The sequence below is a fragment of the Ornithorhynchus anatinus genome, chromosome 10 (genome assembly GCF_004115215.2).
Source record: "Ornithorhynchus anatinus isolate Pmale09 chromosome 10, mOrnAna1.pri.v4, whole genome shotgun sequence".
In the NCBI taxonomy this organism is placed as follows: domain Eukaryota; kingdom Metazoa; phylum Chordata; class Mammalia; order Monotremata; family Ornithorhynchidae; genus Ornithorhynchus; species Ornithorhynchus anatinus.
The window spans coordinates 12,991,381-13,014,080 of NC_041737.1; the positions used below are offsets into that span (position 1 = coordinate 12,991,381).

At 42.5% G+C, this 22,700-nt stretch overlaps 1 protein-coding gene across 23 annotated transcripts in view; it reads right to left on the bottom strand.

The window, feature by feature from the left end:
* The window catches only part of DOCK9 (dedicator of cytokinesis 9), a 221,118-nt gene that overhangs the window by 20,754 nt on the left and 177,664 nt on the right, over positions 1–22,700 (bottom strand). For 13 of the 23 annotated variants that reach the window (XM_007671924.3, XM_007671897.3, XM_029072756.2 and 10 more), the window contains 8 exons: positions 21,622–21,758; positions 14,179–14,294; positions 10,762–10,899; positions 10,455–10,637; positions 8,339–8,452; positions 6,253–6,468; positions 5,477–5,534; positions 2,969–3,075 (listed from right to left, as the gene is read on the bottom strand). In XM_007671924.3, the coding sequence (XP_007670114.2) occupies positions 2,969–3,075; positions 5,477–5,534; positions 6,253–6,468; positions 8,339–8,452; positions 10,455–10,637; positions 10,762–10,899; positions 14,179–14,294; positions 21,622–21,758 (1,069 nt within the window). Of the gene's footprint in view, positions 1–2,968; positions 3,076–5,476; positions 5,535–6,252; positions 6,469–8,338; positions 8,453–10,454; positions 10,638–10,761; positions 10,900–14,178; positions 14,295–20,955; positions 21,000–21,621; positions 21,759–22,700 lie in introns of all 23 variants that reach the window. The other 10 variants (XM_007671952.3, XM_016228421.3, XM_029072762.2 and 7 more) reach the window with 2 other exon arrangements.

Sequence of the window (22,700 nt, forward strand, 5' to 3'; positions counted from 1 at the left end):
CAATGAACACATTAGCAGTCATGGGAACTCTGCATCATTTGGTTAATTACCAATTATCAATCAATCAGTGGTATTTATTGAGCATTTCTGTATAAAAGCATTGTATTGCATGCCTGGGAGAGTACAATAACAACAAAGTTGGTAGACATATTCCCTGCCCACAGGGAGTTTACAGACTAGAGGATTATCCTTCACATAATCTTTTCCCCAAAGACACTGTTTCCCACCCAGGATTTTTCAGGAAAAGGCAATTTTCCTAAGAGACGTTACACCACCATGATCGCTTGGGCTATTTGGCTCTGTTTGTACACCAACTTAGTTTCCATCCTCTTGCCTGCTCAAGACATGAACAACTCATTTACAATCCCACTTCCAGTCAGATTCTAATCACTCCAGAATTTCATGCCCTCTGGACTTGGTTAAAGATTTACTAATTTTATGCTTTAAGGGTGAAAAGGATAAAGACAGTCTGAAAAATAACTGATAAAAATATCCTGAGGTTGCAGTTCGATTATCTCTCAGAGTGGGCTCTATTAACAATTTTCCACCTTTAGTTCTGTTTCCTGTTCTGTTTTCAAAGTTCCATACTAAGCTCTGTTGCAGAGTTAGTTGGGGGATTCCTACCCAACTAGATCACTATTTTCAAGCTTTACTTTGGACCCCAAGTTGCTGAGGGTATTTCGTTGTTTTCGATCCTGCCATTTTCCAGCTTCAATAGGTCCGGCATGGTGAGCTATGGTGAACCACTTCATGTTTGCCAGCACTTCATACGGTACCCAGAGCTTAGTATAGGGTTTGGCACATAGTATCCGCTGAACAAATACCACATTTTAAAAATGATTATTATTATATTTCCCTATTTACAGCCTACATGATAACAGATTCAAATCCCCTCTGCCTCTATCCTTTTAGATTTTATCATCCCAAACCTTTTCATTTGTCCTCATAGAAAGGCTTCTCCACCCCCTGATGACCTTCACTTCCATCCTCTGAATCTCCCTGAGGCCAAGTGAATCCTTCAAAAGACAGGGTGACCAGAACTGCATGTGGTACTTTAAGTGTAGGTGAATCATGGTTTGATACAGTAGCAAAATTTGCCCTTTTGGTTTGTTTTATCTTTCTGACAGTGTCCGGCAATTGGCTGGCTTGCTGGGCTTCTATCAGACCAATGATACAAAGGAACAGTCGACAGTGATTCTGAGGCTGTAATCCTGAGTCAGAACTGACAGCTCAAAGCTCACTATTAATTAGCTGGACCTTGGATTATTTTTCCCTAAGTGCACTGGCTTGCCCTAGGTGATGCTGAAAGTCAGCTTTCTGTGGCCTTCCTGCAATGTCCACCTGCATGGCCTTTCATCGCCCTGAGGAGCTTAGCATTACTTGCCCGCTTGGAGATTTCATTGCACCCTTTTTCTTTTATATCGTTTATGAAGTTGCAAAGCAAAACTGTTCCTAGCACTGATCTCTGGGAGCCCACACTATTTCCCCATCCTGAAAAGTAACCATTTAGGTTTCTCTTTGTTTCCTGCCTTTTAGCCACTCTTCTGTCCATGTCTATCCCTTCCAATACTGGGATTTCTCAATTTTGTGTTTTTCTAAACCTTTGGTATAGAACTAGTTTAAAGGCCCTTTTAATCAATCAATAAATCAATGTTATTTATTATGAGTGCTGACTGTGTGCAGAGCACTGAACTAAGTGCTTGGGAGAGTACAGTACAGTTGGAAGACATGATTTCTGCACACAAGGAGCTTACAGTCTTATATGTTACCTTCATTTGTTCTTCAAATTGTTCTTTAATTTCACAACTGTATTTTAACCAATCACTGGTGCTTATTAGCATTTGGGAGAATAAAAGCAATCAATCAATCAATTGTATTAATTGAGCGCTTACTGGTGCAGAGCATTGTACTGAGCACTTGGGAGAAAAGGCATAAACAGAGCTGGTAGCCACGTTCCCTGTCCACAGTGAGCTGAAAGTCTAGATCGGGGGGGACAGATATTACTAAGTACATTACAGGCATGTACATAAATGCTGTGGGGCTGAGGGAGGGATGAATAAGGGGTCCAAGTCCAAGTGCAAGAGCAACGGAGAACAGAGTGGGAGAAGAGGAAATGAGGACGTAGTTGGGGAAGGCCTCTTGGAGGAGATGTGCTTTTAATAAGGCTTTGATAGTGGGGAGAGAGAGAGCCTGTCAGATATGGAGAGAGAGGACATACCAAGCCAGAGGCAGAATGCGAATGAGAGGTTGGTGGCGAGATAGATAAGATCAAAGTGCAGTCAGTAGGATGGCATTAGAGGAGCAAAGTGTGCAGGGTTATAGTAGGAGAGGAGCGAGATGAGGTAGGAGGGGCCAAGGTGACTGACGGCTTTAAAGCCGACAGTAAGGAGTTTCTGTTTGATGTGGAGGTGGATGGGCAACTCCTTGAGGAGTAAGGAAACACGGACTGGATGTTTTTGTAGAAAAAGAATCCCGGCAGCAGCATGAAGTATGGACTGGAGTCGGGAGAGGCAGGAGGGAGGGAGGTCAGCGGTATTCAAGGTGGGATCAGATAAATGCTTGGATTAACATGGTATCAGTTTGGGTGGAGAAGAAAAGATGTGAAGGCAGAACCAACAGGATTTGGTGACAGATTGAATATGTGGGTTGAATGAGAGCGATGAGTCGAAGATAACGTCAAGGTTATGGGCTTCTGAGACAGGGAGGATGGTGGTCCCTGCCCTCAAGGAATTTACAGTCTAATCAAGCATGATGGCCTGAAACTTTAGAATACTAGGGCTCTCCTGATTTAATGGTTTAAATTGGCTTTCCATTTTTTAAAGGTGGACTTTATCTCTCTGATGACTTCTTTTACTCCCAGGGAAGACAGGACTTAGTAGGCTGGACAACCACAGATAGCGAAAGGGAGAATATAAATATAAAATGGGCAGAACACCAAGAAACACTAGCGAGAGACATTTCCACTCACTTCGTTAAAATGGACATCCTGCATCCCGACGTCTTCCATCATCGAGGCCTCTTCATCTATATTTGGGGTGATGACCCTGAAGGCTGAACACCCCTGCCTGAACATGCCTGGGAAATGCAAGAGAGAACATTTTAGGGATTTAGCTTCAACATCAGCTGGCTGAAGGAGGGTGGAGGGATGGACCAAGGGGCCTCCCCGGGTCCCTTCCAGCTTTGTGGCTCCGGGGGCAAACCCGGGGTCTCGGTGCTTGTTTCCATTCCCAGATTTGTTGCAGTGGCCGGGCTGAGTCAACTCTGAATAATGCCCCAGGAATCTCCCAGCAGCACTGGGATGACCACCTTGTGAAGCTGGAGTACGGCTGCCGGTTGGCGGCTCCTCATGGGAGATGGAGCAGATGCCGCTGTTCCCATAATTTACCTCCGTAGCCATACGGGCCGCCGGAATGGGCTCCGCTGAAGGTCCCGGCCCCCTGGCATTTCCCTGGAATCCTGGGGGTGAAAATCAATGTGGCCTGCCCACAGCACTGCCTTTCATGTGTCTCGGGCACGTATTTAAGAGAGGAAGCCAGTGTCAATTCTTACTTCCCTCCCTGCTCCTTTAACTCATTGAGACTAAGAGGACCTGGGTTCTAATCCCAGCTCAGACAGATAATTGCTCTCCCCCACTTCAAAGCCTTATTGAAGGCACATCTCAACGAAGCCTTCTCAAGCCCTTCTCTCCTCTTCTCCCACTCCCTTCTGTGTTGCCCTGACTTGCTCCCTTCATTCATCCTCCCTCCCATCCCCACAGCACATATATATCACCTGTAATTTCTTTCTTCATTCATTCAGTCATACGTACAGAGCACTGTACTAAGCGCTTGGAAAGTACAATGCAGCATAAATAAATATTTATGTGTGCACGTATATTAATGTCTGTCTCTCCCTCTAAACTTTGAGCTTCTTGTGGGCAGGGATTGTGTTTGTTCTTCAAATGTAGACCCCCAAGCATAGTACAGTGCTTTGCACATTGTAAGTGCTCAATAAATATGACAATGAAGGAATGCCATTCCACCACTTGTCTGCTTTGTAACCTTGGGCATGTCACTTAAGTTCTCTGGGCCTCATTTCCCACATCTGCAAAATGAGGATTCAATACGTGTTCTGCCTCCTACGTATACTGTACGCTCCATGTGGGACCTGATGATCTTGTATCTACTCCAGCACTTAGAACAGTGCTTGACACCTAGTAAGCGCTTAACAATACCGCAATTATTATTACCAGTTACTTTCCACCCCCAATTTCTGACTTTTCACCTTATTCACCTTTCTTCACAGTTGTTGTTTTAATGATTCTAAACTGTTTTAAAATCCGTTTAGTTAAAAGTTCTTTGCCTAATACACAGAAAGGAGAAAGGATTGGAGGGAGAGCCAACTTCTCCCATGCAAAGCTTGAAGAGAAGAACTCCATGCTACGATGACATTCCAGCTATTGGGACTCGAGAAGGTAGAAAATATTCACGGTCAGGCTAGAGCTATAAGACATTGAGAACTGTTTCTTCTCTTCAAATAATTGAGCCTCCAAATCTCCTCTTGTAAAGTGCAGGCCGCTGGCCCCCTCGAGTGACATCTTCAACAGTAGCGGATGGTCAGCTCTTGAAAACCGCTGGACTTAATCAATTCTGGCCTTATAGCAAGGTCCAGGATCAATCAAGGGGCAACAAAGAGGCAAACTGGCTAGCCAGGATGAACCATATCAGGATGGGGCAGAGCGGGAGCTTGGTGGGCAAAGCACATCAACTAGCTCTATCACAGCCAGGCATGGATTTGGCCTTGTGCTTTCCCCTAGACAGTGAATGTCACTGCCTCCAGGAGAAGCAGTGTGGTCTAATGGATAGAGCATGAGCCTAGGAGTCAGAAGTTCAAGGGTTCTAATCCCAGTTCTGCCACTGGTCTGCTGTGTGACTTGGGGCAAGTCACTTCACTGGGCCGCAGTTCCCTCATCTGTAAAATAGGGATTAAGACTGTGAGCCCATGCGAGCAGGGACTGTGTCCAACCTGATTACCTTGTATTCACCCCAGTGCTTACAACAGGGCTAGGCACATATTAAGAGCTTAACAAATACAATTATTATTTTTATTATTATCTCCCATTGCCCTAAGTTAGGAGACGGTGCTCTCTCTGGGAATGCTCACTTCTGGGACCACTAAGTCGCACAAAGCATCCCACCACATTGAGCCCTCTGGGATACTCGTGCGGTTTGTAGGGGACAGACTCAAATTGAAAAAAAAAATGTGCACAGGAATGTGCATAGTCATAGAAAAGTTTTAATTTTTTTTTCCCTCAAAAACTGCCATCCTCCTAGAAATGTGGCATTCTAAATTAGGGCCAAAAGGCCTACTGGAAGTCAGTGAACATCACAAAAGGGCCAGAGGGGAACTATAGGAAGGCGAGAATGTGAATGTTCTTGCCCCTTGAAAAACTGGAGTCACCCATCAGCCTCTCCGAAGACTGAGAATCACTTCTTACCTTTTCTGGTGAGATATTCAGCCACCAGAGCTGTTACATGTACATAGCACATTGCTGCCTGTAAAACAGAACACATTAGAAATGTCATTTATATAGCATGTGGTTGCAAGGAATAATACAGATGAATATGAAACACTGAAGTGTACAGGACTTGAAAATGCCAGTCCTTGCTTTCAAACCCTGAAGGCCATTTCATCTTTGACTCGAAGAGGAACATGCATGGCGGCAAGGTAACAAAGATGCTAACTAGAACTTTAGAATGGAAATGGAGTCAAAAGGACAGACCCATCTATTCTGAAACCACAGCCTGCTAAACGTGTCCAAAGTCATAGGCTTCAAAATCTCTGCTAAATTCCTAGTGCAGCCTATACTGGCATAAATGAATCAATCCATCAGTGGTATTTATTTTTATTGAGCGTTTAGTGTGGGCAGAGCACTGTAGTATGCACTTGGGAGAGTACACTACAAATGATTATTACCTGTAAAGCTTGGCAGTATCAATATTACCTGACTGCTTCCATCAGATCCTTGCTTTTCCGATGCCTCATCTAGATAGCTCTGAACCGTTGGAGAGTACATTTCTAAAACTGGTTATCCCTGGATTAAAGCATGGGATAATAATGATGGGCTTTGTTAAGCTCTAACTAGGTACCCAACTCTGTAGATCAGACAAAGTCCTTGTCCAACAGGGGGCTCAAAATCCGAGGGGGAAGGGAGAATAGGTGAAATAAAATCCATTCTGCCACTAAAACCCAGAGTCTCTGGCATGAGGTTACCTCAGAAAGATCCCCATTTTTGACATGAATTCTTGCCATGCTGTCCAGCCACGTCTTCCTGAGCTCTGGAGTGCTGGCATAGGACTTAGCCAGGCTGTACTGGAGATCCACTAGCATTTCGGGGTCATTCTCGTGCTCCTTCATTTGTGCCGTGGCCATTAAGACGGTGCGGATCCGCTTCGTCAAATCCTTCACTTCAGAGGAGAAGCTGCTGTGCTGAAACGACAGTGAGAGGACATGTGAATTACTTTTTTTTTAATTCATAAATGACATTTGTGTGCCAGGCACTGTACTGAGATCTGGGGTGGATACAAGCAAATTGGGTTGGACTCAGTCCCTGTCCCACATGGGGCTCGCAGTCTCAATCTCCACTTTACAGACGAGGTAACTGAGGCACAGAGAAGTAAGGTGACTCACCCAAAGTCACACAGCAGATAAGTGGCAGAGCCGGGATTGGAACCCTTCTGACTCCCAGGCCCGTGCTCTATCCATTATGTCACACTGCTTCTTTCTCTGCTAGCATGCCTATGTGCCAGAGCACTGACTAGAGGCTAAGGGTTCCTCCACTCCCTAGTGTCGACCATCCCCTTCTCCTCCACACCTTATCTCACCTTGGCTTCACGGACTCCGTCCTCTCCTGGTTCTCCTCTTATCTCTCTGGCCGGTCATTCTCGGGCTCCTTCGCAGGCTCCTCCTCCCCCTCTCATTCTCTAACTGTTGGAGTTCCCAAAGGGTCAATTCTTGGCCCTCTTCTGTTCTCTATCTACACTCACTCCCTCAATGCACTCATTCGCTCTCACGGCTTCAACTATCATCTCTATGCTGATGACACACAGATCTACATCTCTGCCCCGTCCTCTCCCCCTCCCTTCAGGCTCGCATCTCCTCCTGCCTCCAAGACGTCTCTACCTGGATGTCTGCCCGCCACCTAAAACTCATGACCAAAACTGAGCTCCTCATCTTCCCTCCCAAGCCCTGTCCTCTCCCAGACTTCCTTATCACCGTGAATGGTACGACCATCCTTCCCGTCTCTCGGGCCCGCAACCTTGGTGTCGTCTTTGAGTCATCTCTCTCGTTCACCCCACACATCCGATCCATCACCAAAACCTGCCAGTCTCACCTTTATAATATAGCCAAGATCCGCCCTTTCCTCTCCACCCAAACGGCTATCTTCCTGTTACGGGCTCTCATAATATCCCGGCTAGATTACTGTGTCAGCCTGCTCTCTGATCTCCCTTCCTCCTCTCTCTCCCCGCTCCAGTCTATTCTTCACTCCACTGCCTGGCTCATCTTCCTGCAGAAACACTCTGGGCATGTCACTCCCCTTCTTAAAAACCTCCATTGGTTGCCTAACAACCTCCGCTCAAAACAAAAACTTCTCACTCTAGGCTTCAAGGCTCTCCATCACCTTGCCCCCTCCTACCTCTCCTCCCTTATCTCTTTCCACTGCCCACCCCACACGCTCCGCTCCTCTACCGTCCACCTCCTCACCAACCCCCGTTCTCACCTATCCTGCCATCGACCCCTGGGCCACGTCCTCCCGCGGTCCTGGAATGCCCTCCCTCCTCACCTCCGCCAAACTAATTCTCTTCCCCTCTTCAAAACCCTACTTACAGCTCACCTCCTCCAAGAGGCCTTCCCAGACTGAGTTCCCCTTCTCCCTCTACTCCCTTTACCGCCCCCCTTCACCTCTCCACAGCTAAACCCTCTTTTCCCCCCATTTCCCTCTGTTCCTCCCCCTCTCCCTTCCCATGCTCTCAGCACTATACTCGTCCGCTCAACTGTATATATTTTCATTACCCTATTTATTTTGTTAATGAAATGTACATAGCCTTGATTCTATTTATTTGCTATTGTTTTAATGAGATGTTCATCCCCTTGATTTTATTTATTGCTATTGTTCTCGTCTGTCCGTCTCCCCCGATTAGACCATAAGCCCGTCAAAGGGCAGGGACTGTCTCTATCTGTTACCGATTTGTACATTCCAAGCGCTTAGTCCAGTGCTCTGCATATAGTAAGAGCTCAATAAATACTATTGAATGAATGAATAGACTTCTGCTGGGGAATGAAAACACATATTACTCACCTTAATAATCCTATCACTGTTGGCACAATTATTAATGATGGAAAGAGACTGTTGAAACCTTGTTCCTCCAATTCCTACAACATCTGCTATCAGCTGGCTTACGGATATAATAACCTGAAAGAGACACAGACATGATCTTGACAACGCACATTCTAACATCCATTTTAAAAAATATACTATATGTTCAGTTACTAGGCTGCAGGAGAACAGAGCAATAGGAATATTGTTGGACTATTTTAAGGGAAGGATATTATTTTAAGGAAGCAAAATTGTCTGAAATATGCTTTCTTTCCTTTAGAATCATTCTATAAGGCAAAAAAATTCCCCCAAATGGTACACTTGTCAAGGAAATAGTCATCAGAACATGCAAGAATGGAAATTAGAAAAATCACTTTTACCAGAATGATTAGTGCCACTTGTACTTTTTTCTACCTCACTATAAATTTCTAATCCTTGATATTTGGCATGGATGAAATTTGGCCACCTTGGTCAGTGAGGTTTGTTAATAAGAAAAATTCTTCTAATGATAATATGAAAATTACAATAGTAAGGATGATAATGATAGTGAATTTGTTTTCCATATTTTTCCAAAGTGCATTTTCAGCCCTTATTTCATTCTGTCTCCAAAGTATCCCAGGGAGGCAGAGAGAAGCAGGCACTATCATCCACAATTCTCGAGATGGGCAAAAAGGCGCAGACAGGCAGAGTGATTTGCCTGAAGTCACACAGAAGGCCAGTAGTAGAGCTGGGACTAGACTCAAGTCCCTTGATGCTCAGATGTGTGAGAACACAGACGCCACCTCTATCAGCCTTCTTTTACCCATGCCTGGAACAGGCCCTACACACAGCAGACTTAAGTTATGACCAACAGGAGGGTCAGCAGTTCTTTCAAAATTTAGAAGTCAAACATAGCATGGCATGTTTCACCTCTTTTCTTTGAAGTAGCATGCTTGAGATATTAACATTCTAAAATTCCCCTCACTGTAGTCACTAGTAGACAGCACCACCACCTCCCATCTCACAAGTCCAGGATCTGGGCATTGTCCTAGATTCATTTCTCTCATTCAACCCAAATACTGAATCTGTCAGCAAATCCTGTACTCTATACTATTACTAAAATCCACCTTTTCCACTCTATCCAAACTGCTACCATCTTAATCCAAACACTTTACTAACGTCAGCCTTCTTGCTGACCTTCTCGCCTCCTGTCTTGTCCCACTTCAGTCCATACTTCATTTGCTGCTTTGATCATTTTTCTAAAAAATACATCAGTCCACATCCCCCTTCCTTCTAGAACCTCTAGCGGTTACCCACCCACCTCCACATCAGTCAGAAACTCTTCACTATTGGCACAAAAGCACTTGACAGACCGATCACTCTTCCCACCTTCAAAGCCTTAAAAACACATCTCCTCCAAGAGGTCTTCCCTGACTAAGCCCATATTTCCCCTTCTGCCTCTTCCTTTTGTGTCACCTTTGCACTTGGATTTGTCCCTTTTATGCAGCCCACACTCAGCTTCACAGCACTTTTCTACATACTTGTAATTTATTTTAAGTCCTGTCTCCCGCTCTCTAGACTGTAAGCCTCTTGTGGGTGAGGAACAGATTGACCAAATCTGTTATATTGTACTCTCCCAAGCACTAGTATAATGCTCTGCACACAGTTAAGTGCTCAATATATATGACTGATTGATTAATTTAGAAAGTAATTTTCAATCAGTTCAGCTTCCATTATCTAATAGTTAAATTCCCACATCTTTTCAGTTTTACCTTAGACAAGTTTGAATTTGGACTGGTGACTTGTTAATTTACTGTTTGTAACTTATTCTTACTGTAACAGGTGTCTGTCTTCCCCCACTAGGGCTTCTTTTAGGGTTAATTTCATTTCATATTCATCCCAGTTCTTAATGAAGTGCCTAGCCCACAGTAAGCACTTAATGAATACTGCAAGTACTGAAAATAACATTTGGTATCAGCTGAGATGATATTTTGCTAGAACAATACATTGTCAAACAAATCTGTACATATAAAAGGAGTTACAGATTACTGAATATGGAAGTCCAAATCTCCAGCTACAAGCTGCTTGAATTTGTACCGAAAAGATAAATCACACCCACCTGTAAATGAGTCCTTACAAAGGACTTCTTGCCTGTGTAGTCAAAGTTATTCCTCATTAAGAAATACAACAGCTGTGAGGCATCAGTCCGAATAGAACTTAATTTGGAATTACAACATTTCAGAATTTCATAGCACAATGCAGCACACATGTCAGCTCTCCCTTCATAAAATGTAGATGGAAACTGTGGGAAAGAAAACAGACCCGTTCAAAATTTACCCTTAGGAAGACTCCCTTCAATTTCACATAGGAGATGAAACTTTCTACAGGGCAAACATTTCCTTTTTTGCTTCTATACAACTACTTACTTTAAAAATTAATGATCTTAAGGCTGAGAAGACATTTTTCAGAGCAGTTTCAGATTGATGCTTTTGAAGAAAACACAGGTAGACGTCAAAAACCTTTTTCATCAGTGGATTGTGTCCATGATCAGCCAGCAGCTGGTTCTTGAAACAGACATTCACAATTTAGTTAGTAGGACTCCTCAGCCATTTCATGGAACTTTGATCATTCGCAAGTTTGTTGTCCAAAATGAAAATGTAATGAGTAAATTTACTACCTCATTCAACGTAATCTTCTAATCCTTTATATTTTCACTTGAAAGGGGGCAGTGTTTCCAAACTACTTTTAGAAGGGGTTTATCTTCAGTACTGCTTAGAGCACTTCTAATGTTTGCAAAAACAGATTGAGTGACTTGAAGGCAACCAATAGGTTGACAAACAATAAGGTCAGTCCATGTGTTATATTCTTACAAGGGAATTCTCATTATTGGCACTCATCTGAGTTATAGCAAATTTTCAAATACAATGTAGAAAGCAGTTAACAAACGTTGATCATTGACCCAATGATATGTCAACTGAATAAATCCATTCAAGCACGGCAGCTGCCTACAGTTATGCAAATATAGAAATCCCACTCTTAGCCTACCTGCCAGCCTTACTAAGCTGTTGAGGAAATCTGCCAGCGATCAAGAATTAATGGTTAGGTAGTCACTGGCAACAAAAGTCTGTCACCCATCTCAGCTACAGGTCGATCATTATACTTGCTGCTGCTGTCGCCATCTTATAGCTGGTTTTATCAGCACCCTTATGAGACAACATTAACTGAAATGCCATAATACGGAAAAGATAGGCCACTCATTCAAGTGTCCCAACCTTGATTCATTCTCATGAGTCGGGTGGAAATTCAGTTGCCACAACCTGAACTTCAGATAGGTTGGGCTCAGAAGGCCTAATGAAAACTGCGAGACTAATCTGAGATGACTCAAAAATGAATGATAATTATAGTACTAATATCATGAAGATTTGTTATATATAAGTGCTATGAGCCAAACACTGTACCAAGTGCTGGGGTAGATACATGATGACCAGCTTGAACACAGTCCCTATCCCAGATGGGGCTCACAGTCTGCAGGGGAGTTTAATCCCCATTTTACAGATGAAGACACTAAGGCACGAAGAAGTCAAGTGACGTGCCCCACATGGCCGGCATGTGGCGGATGTTCTTTTGTTTCTTTATCTGCAAATCATTTGGGGTCTGTTTCCCCTTCAATCAATCGCTAGCATTAATCGAGCACTTACTCTGTACAGAGCATTGTACTGAGCATTTGGGAGAGCTCAAGAGAGTCAGTAGACCTGAATCCTGCCCTCGAGGATCTTACAGCAAGGGAGACAGATACTAAAATATATTACCTGTTGGGGGAAGCCACCAAGTGCCATGACCCCGGGAGGCAGTAGGGAAAGTACTTACGTGCTTAGAGGGGTGAGGGCTCAACTGTAAAGGTGACATAGTAGAGGGGGAAATAAGAGTGTGGATATAATAATAATAATGTTGGTATTTGTTAAGCGCTTACTATGTGCCGAGCACTGTTCTAAGCTCTGGGGTAGATACAAGGGAATCAGGTTGTCCCTCGTGAGGCTCACAGTTTTAATGCCCATTTTACAGATGAGGTAACTGAGGCACCGAGAAGTTAAGTGACATGCCCAAAGTCACACAGCTGACAGGGATGAGAGATGAGATAAGAGATCAGGCCCTCTCTTCCCCAAGACTTTAGACCTTTGAGGGCAGGGATTATGTATGCTAATTGTCTCCCATGTGCTTAGTACAGTGCCCTACACATAGTAGGGGCTCAGTAAGTACTGCATGTTATTGGAAACTATGACAATGATATGGATGGATATATTTTTCTCTAGTGTTTTGCTACTTTTGTTTCAGCCAATCTTTTAATCTCAAAGCCAAAGTCTAGTTATAATAATAATAATGATAATGGCATTTGTTAAGCACTTACTATGGGCAAAGCACTGTTCTAAGCACTGGGGGGGGGATACAGGGTGATCAGTTGTCCCACTTGGGGCTTACAGTCTTAATCTCCAATTTACAGATGAAGTAACTGAGGCACAGAGAAGTTAAGTGACTTATCCAAAGTCACACAGTTGACAAGCGGCGGAGCCGGGATTCAAACCCATGACCTCTGACTCCCAAGCCCATGTTCTTTCCACTGAGCCACGTATGAACCCAGCTAGAAATATTTTACAAACAGTTACCTATTTATAATGTGATTTTAAAACTAAAACAGCATAGCAAGCCCAGTTTTATTCCCTGCCCTTTAGACTGTAAGGTCTGAAACAAAACACCTGGCCTTTGTGACTTCACATTCTCTTCCACAGGTTTGGGTTCAAGGATGATTTACTATTGAATGAATGAAACATATACTGAAAGGTTTAAAGAGTTTGCAAATTTACAGTCTACCAATGCAAACTTTTCCCACACAACCAAAAGGGAAATTTTGGTTTCCTATAATTTAAATTGTTAAATCTAATTTAAACTTCCCTCCTCCTCTAGATTGTGAATCTCTTGTGGGTCAGGGACTAAGTCTGATCTGCTTATCTTGCAACTACCCCAGAGCTTAATGCTTGTCACACAGTAAATGATTAGCAAATGTCAATTATTGTTGTTATTATTACTACTACTACTAATATTAAATTTGAACAGCAAGGTACAGTCCATCTAACTCACTGCCGGAGAGACTGAAGAACTAGAATTGGTAATTACTTTAAGAGTGCTGCCTGTTCAAAAGTAGAACTAAGACAATCTATGAATCAGGATTCACTGAGTTGCGTAACCCCAATATCAATATCAATCCCCAAACTTTCCATTGCAAAATAGTCGCATTCTTCTATTCCAAATATTGCTAAATTCATCTATTTGGGAGGCAAAAATAGACATATCAAGAGGCAAAATCATTAGCACTGTTTAGAAAATCACTTGGAGCCACTTAAAGTGAAATCCACATTGTTTGTTCCTAGATACATTAAGATGAGTTCAAAGAAACAAAGAAGTTAAAAGGCTGGAAATGTCTGAGGAGGTCATCTAGTTTATCATCCTAGTGGTGACAGTGGAAAAACCTGTCATCCTGTCCACTTCCTAATGCTTTGTCTAGACTTGCTTTAATTGTCTCCAGGGACTACTTTTCCTTTGATTCAGTGCATCTCACACTAACAAGGTAAGCTTAAGTATTTTGGAGAATATGGGTTAATATCTGCGGAATGGTCTCCTTAAGAGAATTTATGAGTTATTGATTTCCCTGTAGGACATACAGACTCAAATACAAAAGCAGTGGCTGGAGCCGTTCAACTTGAAACAAATCTCTTTTATCCAGGTGCTATCGAATGAATGAATTTAAAAGGATGAAATTGGATCATTAAAGTGCCTGGAGCAAAACAAACCTTAAATGCCATGGTGAACAGAGATAAAGTGTCCAGAGCTGTAAGGCAAACTTCAGTAGCAATGTTTGCTTCAAGTAAAGACTGGTGAAGAACATCTGCATCCGAGTGGCCGTAGCCTGGAGAAATTACAACACAGTTGTTAAAACAACAACAAAAATGCCTTTTTAACATTAAGACTCACACTACACCTAAGTACAGAGAAAGAACAGTCAACTCTCGATTATTTGGGGGCTGATTGTCCCAGGCAATCATTTTCCTTCCTCTCCTTTGGTCTATTTCATCATTCACTAATGTCCTAATGCTCACCTGAGTATTCTTTCCCAGTGCTCAGTACAGTGCTTCATACACCGTAAATGCTTAATAAATATTATTACTACTCATTACACCTCCATCAGAGGTACAGAAAGGAGGAGAAGTTTGAGTTAATGAATTTGGCAACTTGCTAAAAGGGCCGATAAAATGTTTGGTGGTGGAACATGGTAAAAGTATGGGTTAAGTGGGGTTTATGGATTATGCTTAAAAATGTTTTTTTATGACAAACAATTTAGTGTTGACTACACTGCTCTCTAGTGCTCCAAACTAGTCTTAAAAAAAAGCAGAAAGGTAAGTTCTAGTAAAAGGCATACTGAGGAAAAAAAGGATACTTGTGAGTTTAAGTTTATGATTTAAATACAATCTAACCAAGTGCACGTGATTCCCATCCATTACAATTGTGAATAAAAACAGCATTAAGGCGAATGTATAAGTTGATTGGAAATTTGAGAAATGAAACCATGAAATGGCATACATTAGCAGAAACACACTTAGTGATGCAAAGAAAATTTTGGTGCTCTAGACTGCAAAGAAATAATTACATTATTACCACTATGATATATTATCTTCTCATTGTTTAATATTACTATATCTACTTGACTCACAGTTTCCAAGTGAGGTGAGTAGGCAAGATGTAATATGTAAAATGAAACATTAAATGGAATATGAGGAACCATGGGACAGAGAGTTTAAAGGACTTTCCCACGGTCGTCTACAGGGTCGCCAATGAGCTGGGCACAGAATCCAGAACTCCAGGTTCCAGCGGTCACGAGGGCTTTGCTGCCTCTCTGACATGTATTCACGATGAAATCACACGATACATTTAACACGAAGAGAATGCCATTAGGAAACAAATCTGAAATTTGAATAAATGCTCACATTCACCTGAACAGCTCAAATTAAACTCATTTTAATATAAAGTGCAATTTTTAACAGGTGACCAAAATCCCAAATATTCTTTCTTCCAATGTTCATCTGCTCCATAAAGCACTGTTTCAAATTAGAAATTTTGTGTTTCTGTAATGCAATATAATCACTATAGATCTGTTTTCAGAGATGACAGATCTCACTCTAGCTTCTCCTATGTTGTTCTAACTTCCTCTTTGCTGACTACTGTAAGGGATTTTCCACAGAAAATATAATCCAAACTTCTTTTTTTCTGACTAATATCATTGCAGTTGGCTGCAGAAGCCACAGAGTCATTTTGTACTGTAAAAATGGTTCGGAAAGCATAGAGGAGAGAAATGAAAGAGGAAAAAAGAAAATTAAGGGTTAATGTCATAGGGATGACCCATTTGACCAAAACACCCCATTTAGATAATGAAACACAGTGCCTGCAATCAGACCAACCAAACCTAACTTGTTGACACTGGGCTAAAGATCTCTTTTGGACTAGTTGTCAGTTATCAGAGGGCAGTTTCACCTGGAATAAGTGGTAAGCAGCCATACCATCTTGTGCTGGTACTGCTTGTTTCCTTTATTATGGAGGTTTGGAGGTGAAAATTTAAAAATGGGATCCTCAAGAAACTCTAACTAGGGAATATGCAGCAGTAGTGCCTGCTCTCTGATGGGCTGTTTGACCTCCTTGGTCCTACATGGGTGTCAGTTTATTGTTACATTCTACTCTCCCAAGTGCTTAATACAGTGTTCTGCAAGGAATAAGTGTTCAATAAGTACAATTGAATAAATGAATGACTGACTTTCAGTGGATCCTTCTTCATATCTGTCTACCATGACCATTCTATGTCCACTAAGCATCTAGGGCTTTAACAATCTTATTTTTGTCACTCTCCACCAAAATCACTACCTGATCTCACCCCTAAGATGATTTGGGGTGAAAAACGATATTCAAAAAGTACCCACTGCAAAATTACCAATTTTGCTCTACATTTCTATCCAGTATGCCCACTAGCAATTACCTACTACATACTACTCAGAGGCACGTACTTGGGGCTTGCAAACCCTGCAGTGCATAAACACCTGGACACCTACAACTGTGGGAATAACACCATCCAAAAAAAAGTCTATCCACTTCAATATTTGGGCTGAGGCAAATCAAGCTTTGTCAGCTTAGAGGCCATTTTGATGTTTCCAACATTATCCTTACTTTCTTGTGTGATGTCAAGACCTTAAACTTAGACCTAGAGCTCAAGTCCTGTTGTGTTGAACCAGGTTAGTGTTTATGCGGAGGTGGTGTAAAGAGCTGGGCACACGGGGCAGGGGCTGGAGTTGATGTTTTTTGGTTCAAGGTGAGCCTGGCCTACTATCACACTCTTATGATTGCTGTGGAGTTACAGATTTTTTTCGAGGTATTAGTTAAGCACTTACCATGTGCCAGGCACTGAACGAAGGGCTGGAGTAGATACAAGCTAATCAGGCTGTCCCAGATGGGGCTCACAGTCTTAATCCCCATTTTACAGATGAGGTAACTAAGGCACAGAGAAGTTAAACAACTTGCCCAAGATTATAAAGCAGACATAACTGGTAGAGCCAGTATAAGAAACCAGGTCCTTCTGACTCCTGGGCCTGTACTCTATCCACTAGGCCACCCTGCTTTAAAGATTGATTGATTGGTGGGAATGGGGAGGCAACAGGGAATACTACTCCTCTCCCACCTACTACCTGTTCTCCCCTCCTGTATGTGGGATGTGGGTCAGGAACCGATTCTCTTATATCCACCCCAGCGCTTAGTACATAGTAAGTGCATAAAAAATACCTTTAAAAAAGAACTGCAATAACTCCAGCAGCAACAGCCCTCATTTCTAGAGTTACATAAAAAATGTCAGCTGCTGCCTAATTTTTATTTCCTGTCAATGGATGGTAAGGGGAACGTCTTCGGTAACATGAGGTTACCTGACAATATGATACTGGTCAATGACCTCAACGTCTACTCCACGTCCTTCATATAATGACAGCTCTACATTTATCTGGCATATATGGCCGATATTTACTTGCCATTTGATTTGGTGGGGGAGAGAGTGTGAGGAAAGGTAATGAAAGTGAATCCACATGAAGCGATCCAATTTCACAATGTCAAAAGGGACCTAAATTCACCACACAAATGCAAATCAGTCTTAAAGACCAGTGTATACTATCATACATCTAAATGTTATCAATTTAATATTGTACATAGAAATATGGGATATCACAAGGAAATACATATCCTTTTAAGCATCGTGAGTGGCCCAGTTGTCCTTTGCCTGACTTGGGTGGACCTGGGTTGAGACTAGTGTCCTGTGACTCATTCAGATCTTTACTGTATAGGCCACCAATTTCTGATTCAGCTCAGCATAGCCTGACTCGTAAACAGACTCTTGGAATGGGGGAGAGGACCAGCCTGGGCCCGATCATGAATAAATGGGGGTCCAGGACTTACTTCTTCCTAAGGGGCAATACTTGGTGTGCCCAGGGTTCCAATGAATGTGTGGCAATCCCATGGGCTGCAGACGCTTAGAGTGCCTAGTGAATTAGTCACTATGTTGTAGTCCATCTATCCTAATGGTGGATGGGGGATGTAGAAGCATCAAAGGGTAAGAGTACGGATGTCCAAGCTCAATCTGAATCTGGTTTGGGCCCAATTACGTTCAGAAAAAATCTCCCAGCATACACTAGTAACTCCAGAAAGGTTGGGCCAATAGAAGGAACTGTCCTACATTATCAAGGCTGTAGTTTTTCCTCAAGAAGCAACATGGCTACAAACATTCCCAAGGCATGCTGGTACAAGATTTTTTTTCCTAATGCCCGCACTTACGTAAGTACATATGTACTCTGTATACAGAATATATTCGTAGACATTGGGCTTATTACTTTTTATTGGATGAACAGATGATTTTATGTTTAAAATGAAAACGGGGAAAAACTTCAGCCACCCAAATACACAGAATTAGAAAGTGGATAGCAGAGTGATGAACCTAGAAAGCAAGAGGGATCATTGATAAGAAGTCATTGAATGAATGAATGAATGAATGATACTGACAAAGGTCCACAGGCTAAGCTTTTGATGCTTTCTCACTTGCTGAAATGTCTATGTGGAGGGGTTGTGCTCGTTATAAAAAAACTCTTGTGTAAAAAACTGAACTTAAAGAGTAGTAACTCCATATAAACAAACTGTAAATCACTGTAAGGATTTTAGATTAACTTGCATGAGACATAACAAGCTAGAAAATCACTCATCTATAGAAGATTAGATCCTGAAAATATTTTTAGTTGCTAACTTTCCTGGAGAGATGTTATGTTGAAACTTTGAAATAGATTTCCCAAGCTCTTCGGAATCTGATCTGATTTCAGGTTGGGCAGGGATGAAAAAAGAGTGACAAACTGTATGAGGTGTGGAAACACAGGAATAGCCTGCCACAAAAGCCGTTCTGCAATGTTCAAACCGTACACCCACCTCCATTATCTACAGACAGGCAGACTGGTTTCACTGGGGAAGACCCAATCTATTTATCGGAAGGGCTCAGGCAGAAAAACAGGTTAGACACTACCTGTTCACAAAAAGGGTGCTGGAATTCTTTTGGGAAGCCTTAGGTGACAATTTGAGAAATCCTGCCACCACTTATCATTGTCCCTAGATGGAGTACTGAAAATGCATGCAGTCTCTTGTGGAAACAGATCAGAGTAAAAAAATTTAGGTGTTGGGCAGGAGGGATGAAGGCTACGGAGAATTTTTTGAAGAGAGAGGGAAAGTCCTTGGAAACCAATCTCTTAGAGCTACTGCTCCAAGTATGAGACTTAAAAATAAGAGAGTGTAAGCACTCATCCAGAAATTCCCTCACACACTATGAGTTCCATGAGGAACAGGACCGTGTTTACTTCCCACTTGTGCATTTTCTCCCAGAGCTTAACGCAGTGCTCTGCACACAATAAGTGCTGAATAGATCTTATTACTACTACAGCTCCACATCAGGGTTCACCCAGCAGTCTTTCCCTTCCAAAACAAATAGGAATGCCAGGAACACACTGGCACTGGAAGAGCAACCTTCTGTTTGAATGGAGGGGGGTTTTTGTTTATGCACAAATCCATCAGGCTTCTTGCTTTCATGTTGGGCTTTAGGCCTTTGTAGCAGAGGACTATCTCTGTTTCATCAATTGCTGAACAAACTCAGGAGTTTCAGCAAAAGACTGTATTCTAGCTGGATTATAGGTTTCTCAAGTAAACCAACATATTACTGATACACTTAATGTTTGCTCTCCATATCAAGGGGAATTTTTAATTTCTGTTTCTTAAATTAAAGAAAGCACCAGATAAGGGAGGGTCTTGTGTTTTTCAAAAGTTAAAAATCATACTCCATAAAGATACGGCATAAAGTCCTATTGAAGGTAAAATGGAAATGGCACAAAACATGCATTTTAAAATTTCCAAATTCACTCTGGATCAGACTGAAGTGATAGTAGGAGAATGTAGACTGACACCTAACCTTAATTCTCCTGTGGTCCAGGTATACTATATTCTCCCAAGTGAGAACACACAGTAAATACTCAATAAATAAATACAATTGATTGGGAGTGGAAAAGTGGGGTTTGGCTTCTTTGCCTCTCTCAGCCTGTGGAGAATTGAATTTCCGAAGATAGTTTTTTTTAATAGTATCTGTTAAGCGCTTACTATGTGCCAGGCACTTTACTAAGCACTGGGGTAGATATAAGCTAATCAGTTTGGACACAGTTCACGACCCACGTGGGGCTCACAGTCTTAATCCCCATTTTACAGATGAGGTAACTGAGGCCCAGAGAAGTGAAGTGACTTGCCCAAGGTCACACAACAGATAAATGGCAGAGCCAGGATTAGAACCAGGTTCTTTAGACTGTCAGGCCCACGGTCTTATCTATTAGGCCTTACTATTTCCAACTACTTCTCAATTTAACTTTGTGGACACTGGAATATAAAAATGGGAATTGCTCATCTTTACTCTTAGCCTGTGTTCAGAAAGAAGCAGGAATGTCCATGCAAATGAAATTCCTGTCATTTGGAGCAGTGGGAAAACACTGACATTTGAAGCACCGATCTCTAAACCAAGAAGCATAGCAAGCAATTTCTAGAGATCACATCTACCGGAACTAAACGCAACACACCAAGGCGCTGTAGAGCCATGCTCTGAAAAATAGATGGCAGCAAACGGGCAGACAAACCAGTAACTTGAAAGGCAACAATTAAAGATGATAAATTAGTCCTCATCATGCTGCAGGAATAAATCAGATATTTTATGACTTTCTAATTGGTGAAAACATGAGGAGCTGGAATATGTAATTTGTAGGGGAAAACACAAAACAGTGGCTAGTACAGCATCCTGCAACCAACCCTTTGGGGCTTAATAACCACAAACGGATAAATGCACCCCCACCCGCGGTTGGCAGAATTTCTTTTGAAAGTTAGAAAGCCCCGTAGTTAGGAAGGCAAGAGGAACAAAAAGATTTCCGTTGACAGATGAAGCAGTCTTACAAGCTGACTTCAACCTGATTAAGTCTTACCATTGTCTACAGAAATTCCAAGCACACTTGATATCTTTCTCACACTGAAAACACAGAAAAAGTCACTTTGTTATTGGGCACTTCCCACATCCACACAAATCGATTCACGGGCTTGGCTTTCACAGAGGTTTGAAGGATTAAAACATCTTTCCAGTAGACAAGGCAGAATATGGAGACACGATCAATTACAGGCCCCGGCAGGAAGACCCCAAGAGGGGGTTACATTATAGGACCTAAGTCTGCAGTGCGAATCAATGTGCGATACCCTCCCATCTGTACTGCAAACTCTATTTCTCCTTTGGGGAATGAAGAACACACTGAATCAAGTTGCTTTAGGCATTAGGAATACTCATTTACAACTCTAGAAAAGAACTACTGGCTGTTGAAGTAGCTTATTTTTTGAAAACCTGCCCAGCCAACGACGGACAGTGGAAACCTATTCTGTTTAGGGCCGTAGTTGATCGTGCTCCACATCGTGTAACTGCTAGGTTTGTACGGCTGTACTGCAGTGCAAGAAACTGAGGCGATGAGCTCTCTCCGGCCTAGTGGCTCCGACCTGGAAAAACAAGGGAGTTTGTGATGTGCTCTGGTGTGGCCTAGGCCTGGCCTGTGTTATGGTCCTGGGTGAGATGGAGGGCTGTTACGATGGTGGATCATGGAACTTACTGTGGTTAAAAGTGAGAGAGTTATCCAGGCTGCTCAGCTGCTGCAATCTGGCATGCATCATCCCTGTTCTGTTACGGGAAACAGGCAATGTCTGAGATTTTCGATCATGAACTATGGGTCCCAACCCCTCTTGGTTCCTGCAAGATGGGTGAAATGGGATAGAAGCAAAAGTTAGACAGGTTATACGGCGCCAAGACGGGGAGCGTTAGTGAAGCAGTTATAGCATGGATGGGACCGGCCACACACTTAGTAATGTAGCCGATTTATGGCTTAATGGGGCCGTAAACAAGACTAGGCATCAGCTTTCCAAAGCACCACAGCAAAACATCTGACAAAAAATTAAAATTAAAAAAACACACACAAATAAAAAACACGGAGAAAGCCAAAGCAAGTATTCTGTGTATATCTCTGTACACGTATGCAAATTAGCAGTTGCTCTTTAAATATGACATTTCAGCAAGAATTTTTAGAGAGGACCCTCTCAGTGCACAATTACAGGATTAAGCCTGACAACTGATGAATCATCCCATTGGAGGACTGCTCAACGTCTTTTAGTTACATGGTATTCTAATGACTAAAAAACAAATGAGGAAACTGAGGCATGAAAAATCCAGGAAGCAAACATGCAGTAGAGCAGGGGATGGCAGGGGAGGCAGACAGAGTGCACCTGTGGCTTACCCAGGCAGGAAGGAAGAGGAGCCATACATTTTGTTAAACTTGCCAGCAATCAAATGAAGAAAACAGAAAAGTGATCTGGGTTAGCAATCAGAACAGGCTATTTTCCTACTGTGTACCATCACCAGAGCTGATGAGAAATGAAAACCAGGGCTGGAATTACAAATCTCCCTGTTCCCTCAGCCAACCACCTCTCCTCAGGGTTATTCTGTATAGTACAACAGAACATGCATTTACTCTCAGAGAACATGCAGTTGGGTGACTTCGGCAGAGCCAATTGAATAAGTGGACAAGTGGATACAAAACTTGTGTAACTGGGCTACCGAGGATGAAAAGGGCTTGCCCACTTTCAGTTACACAGGTCAGTATTTTGAACATGCAATACAGATCAAATGACCATTAGA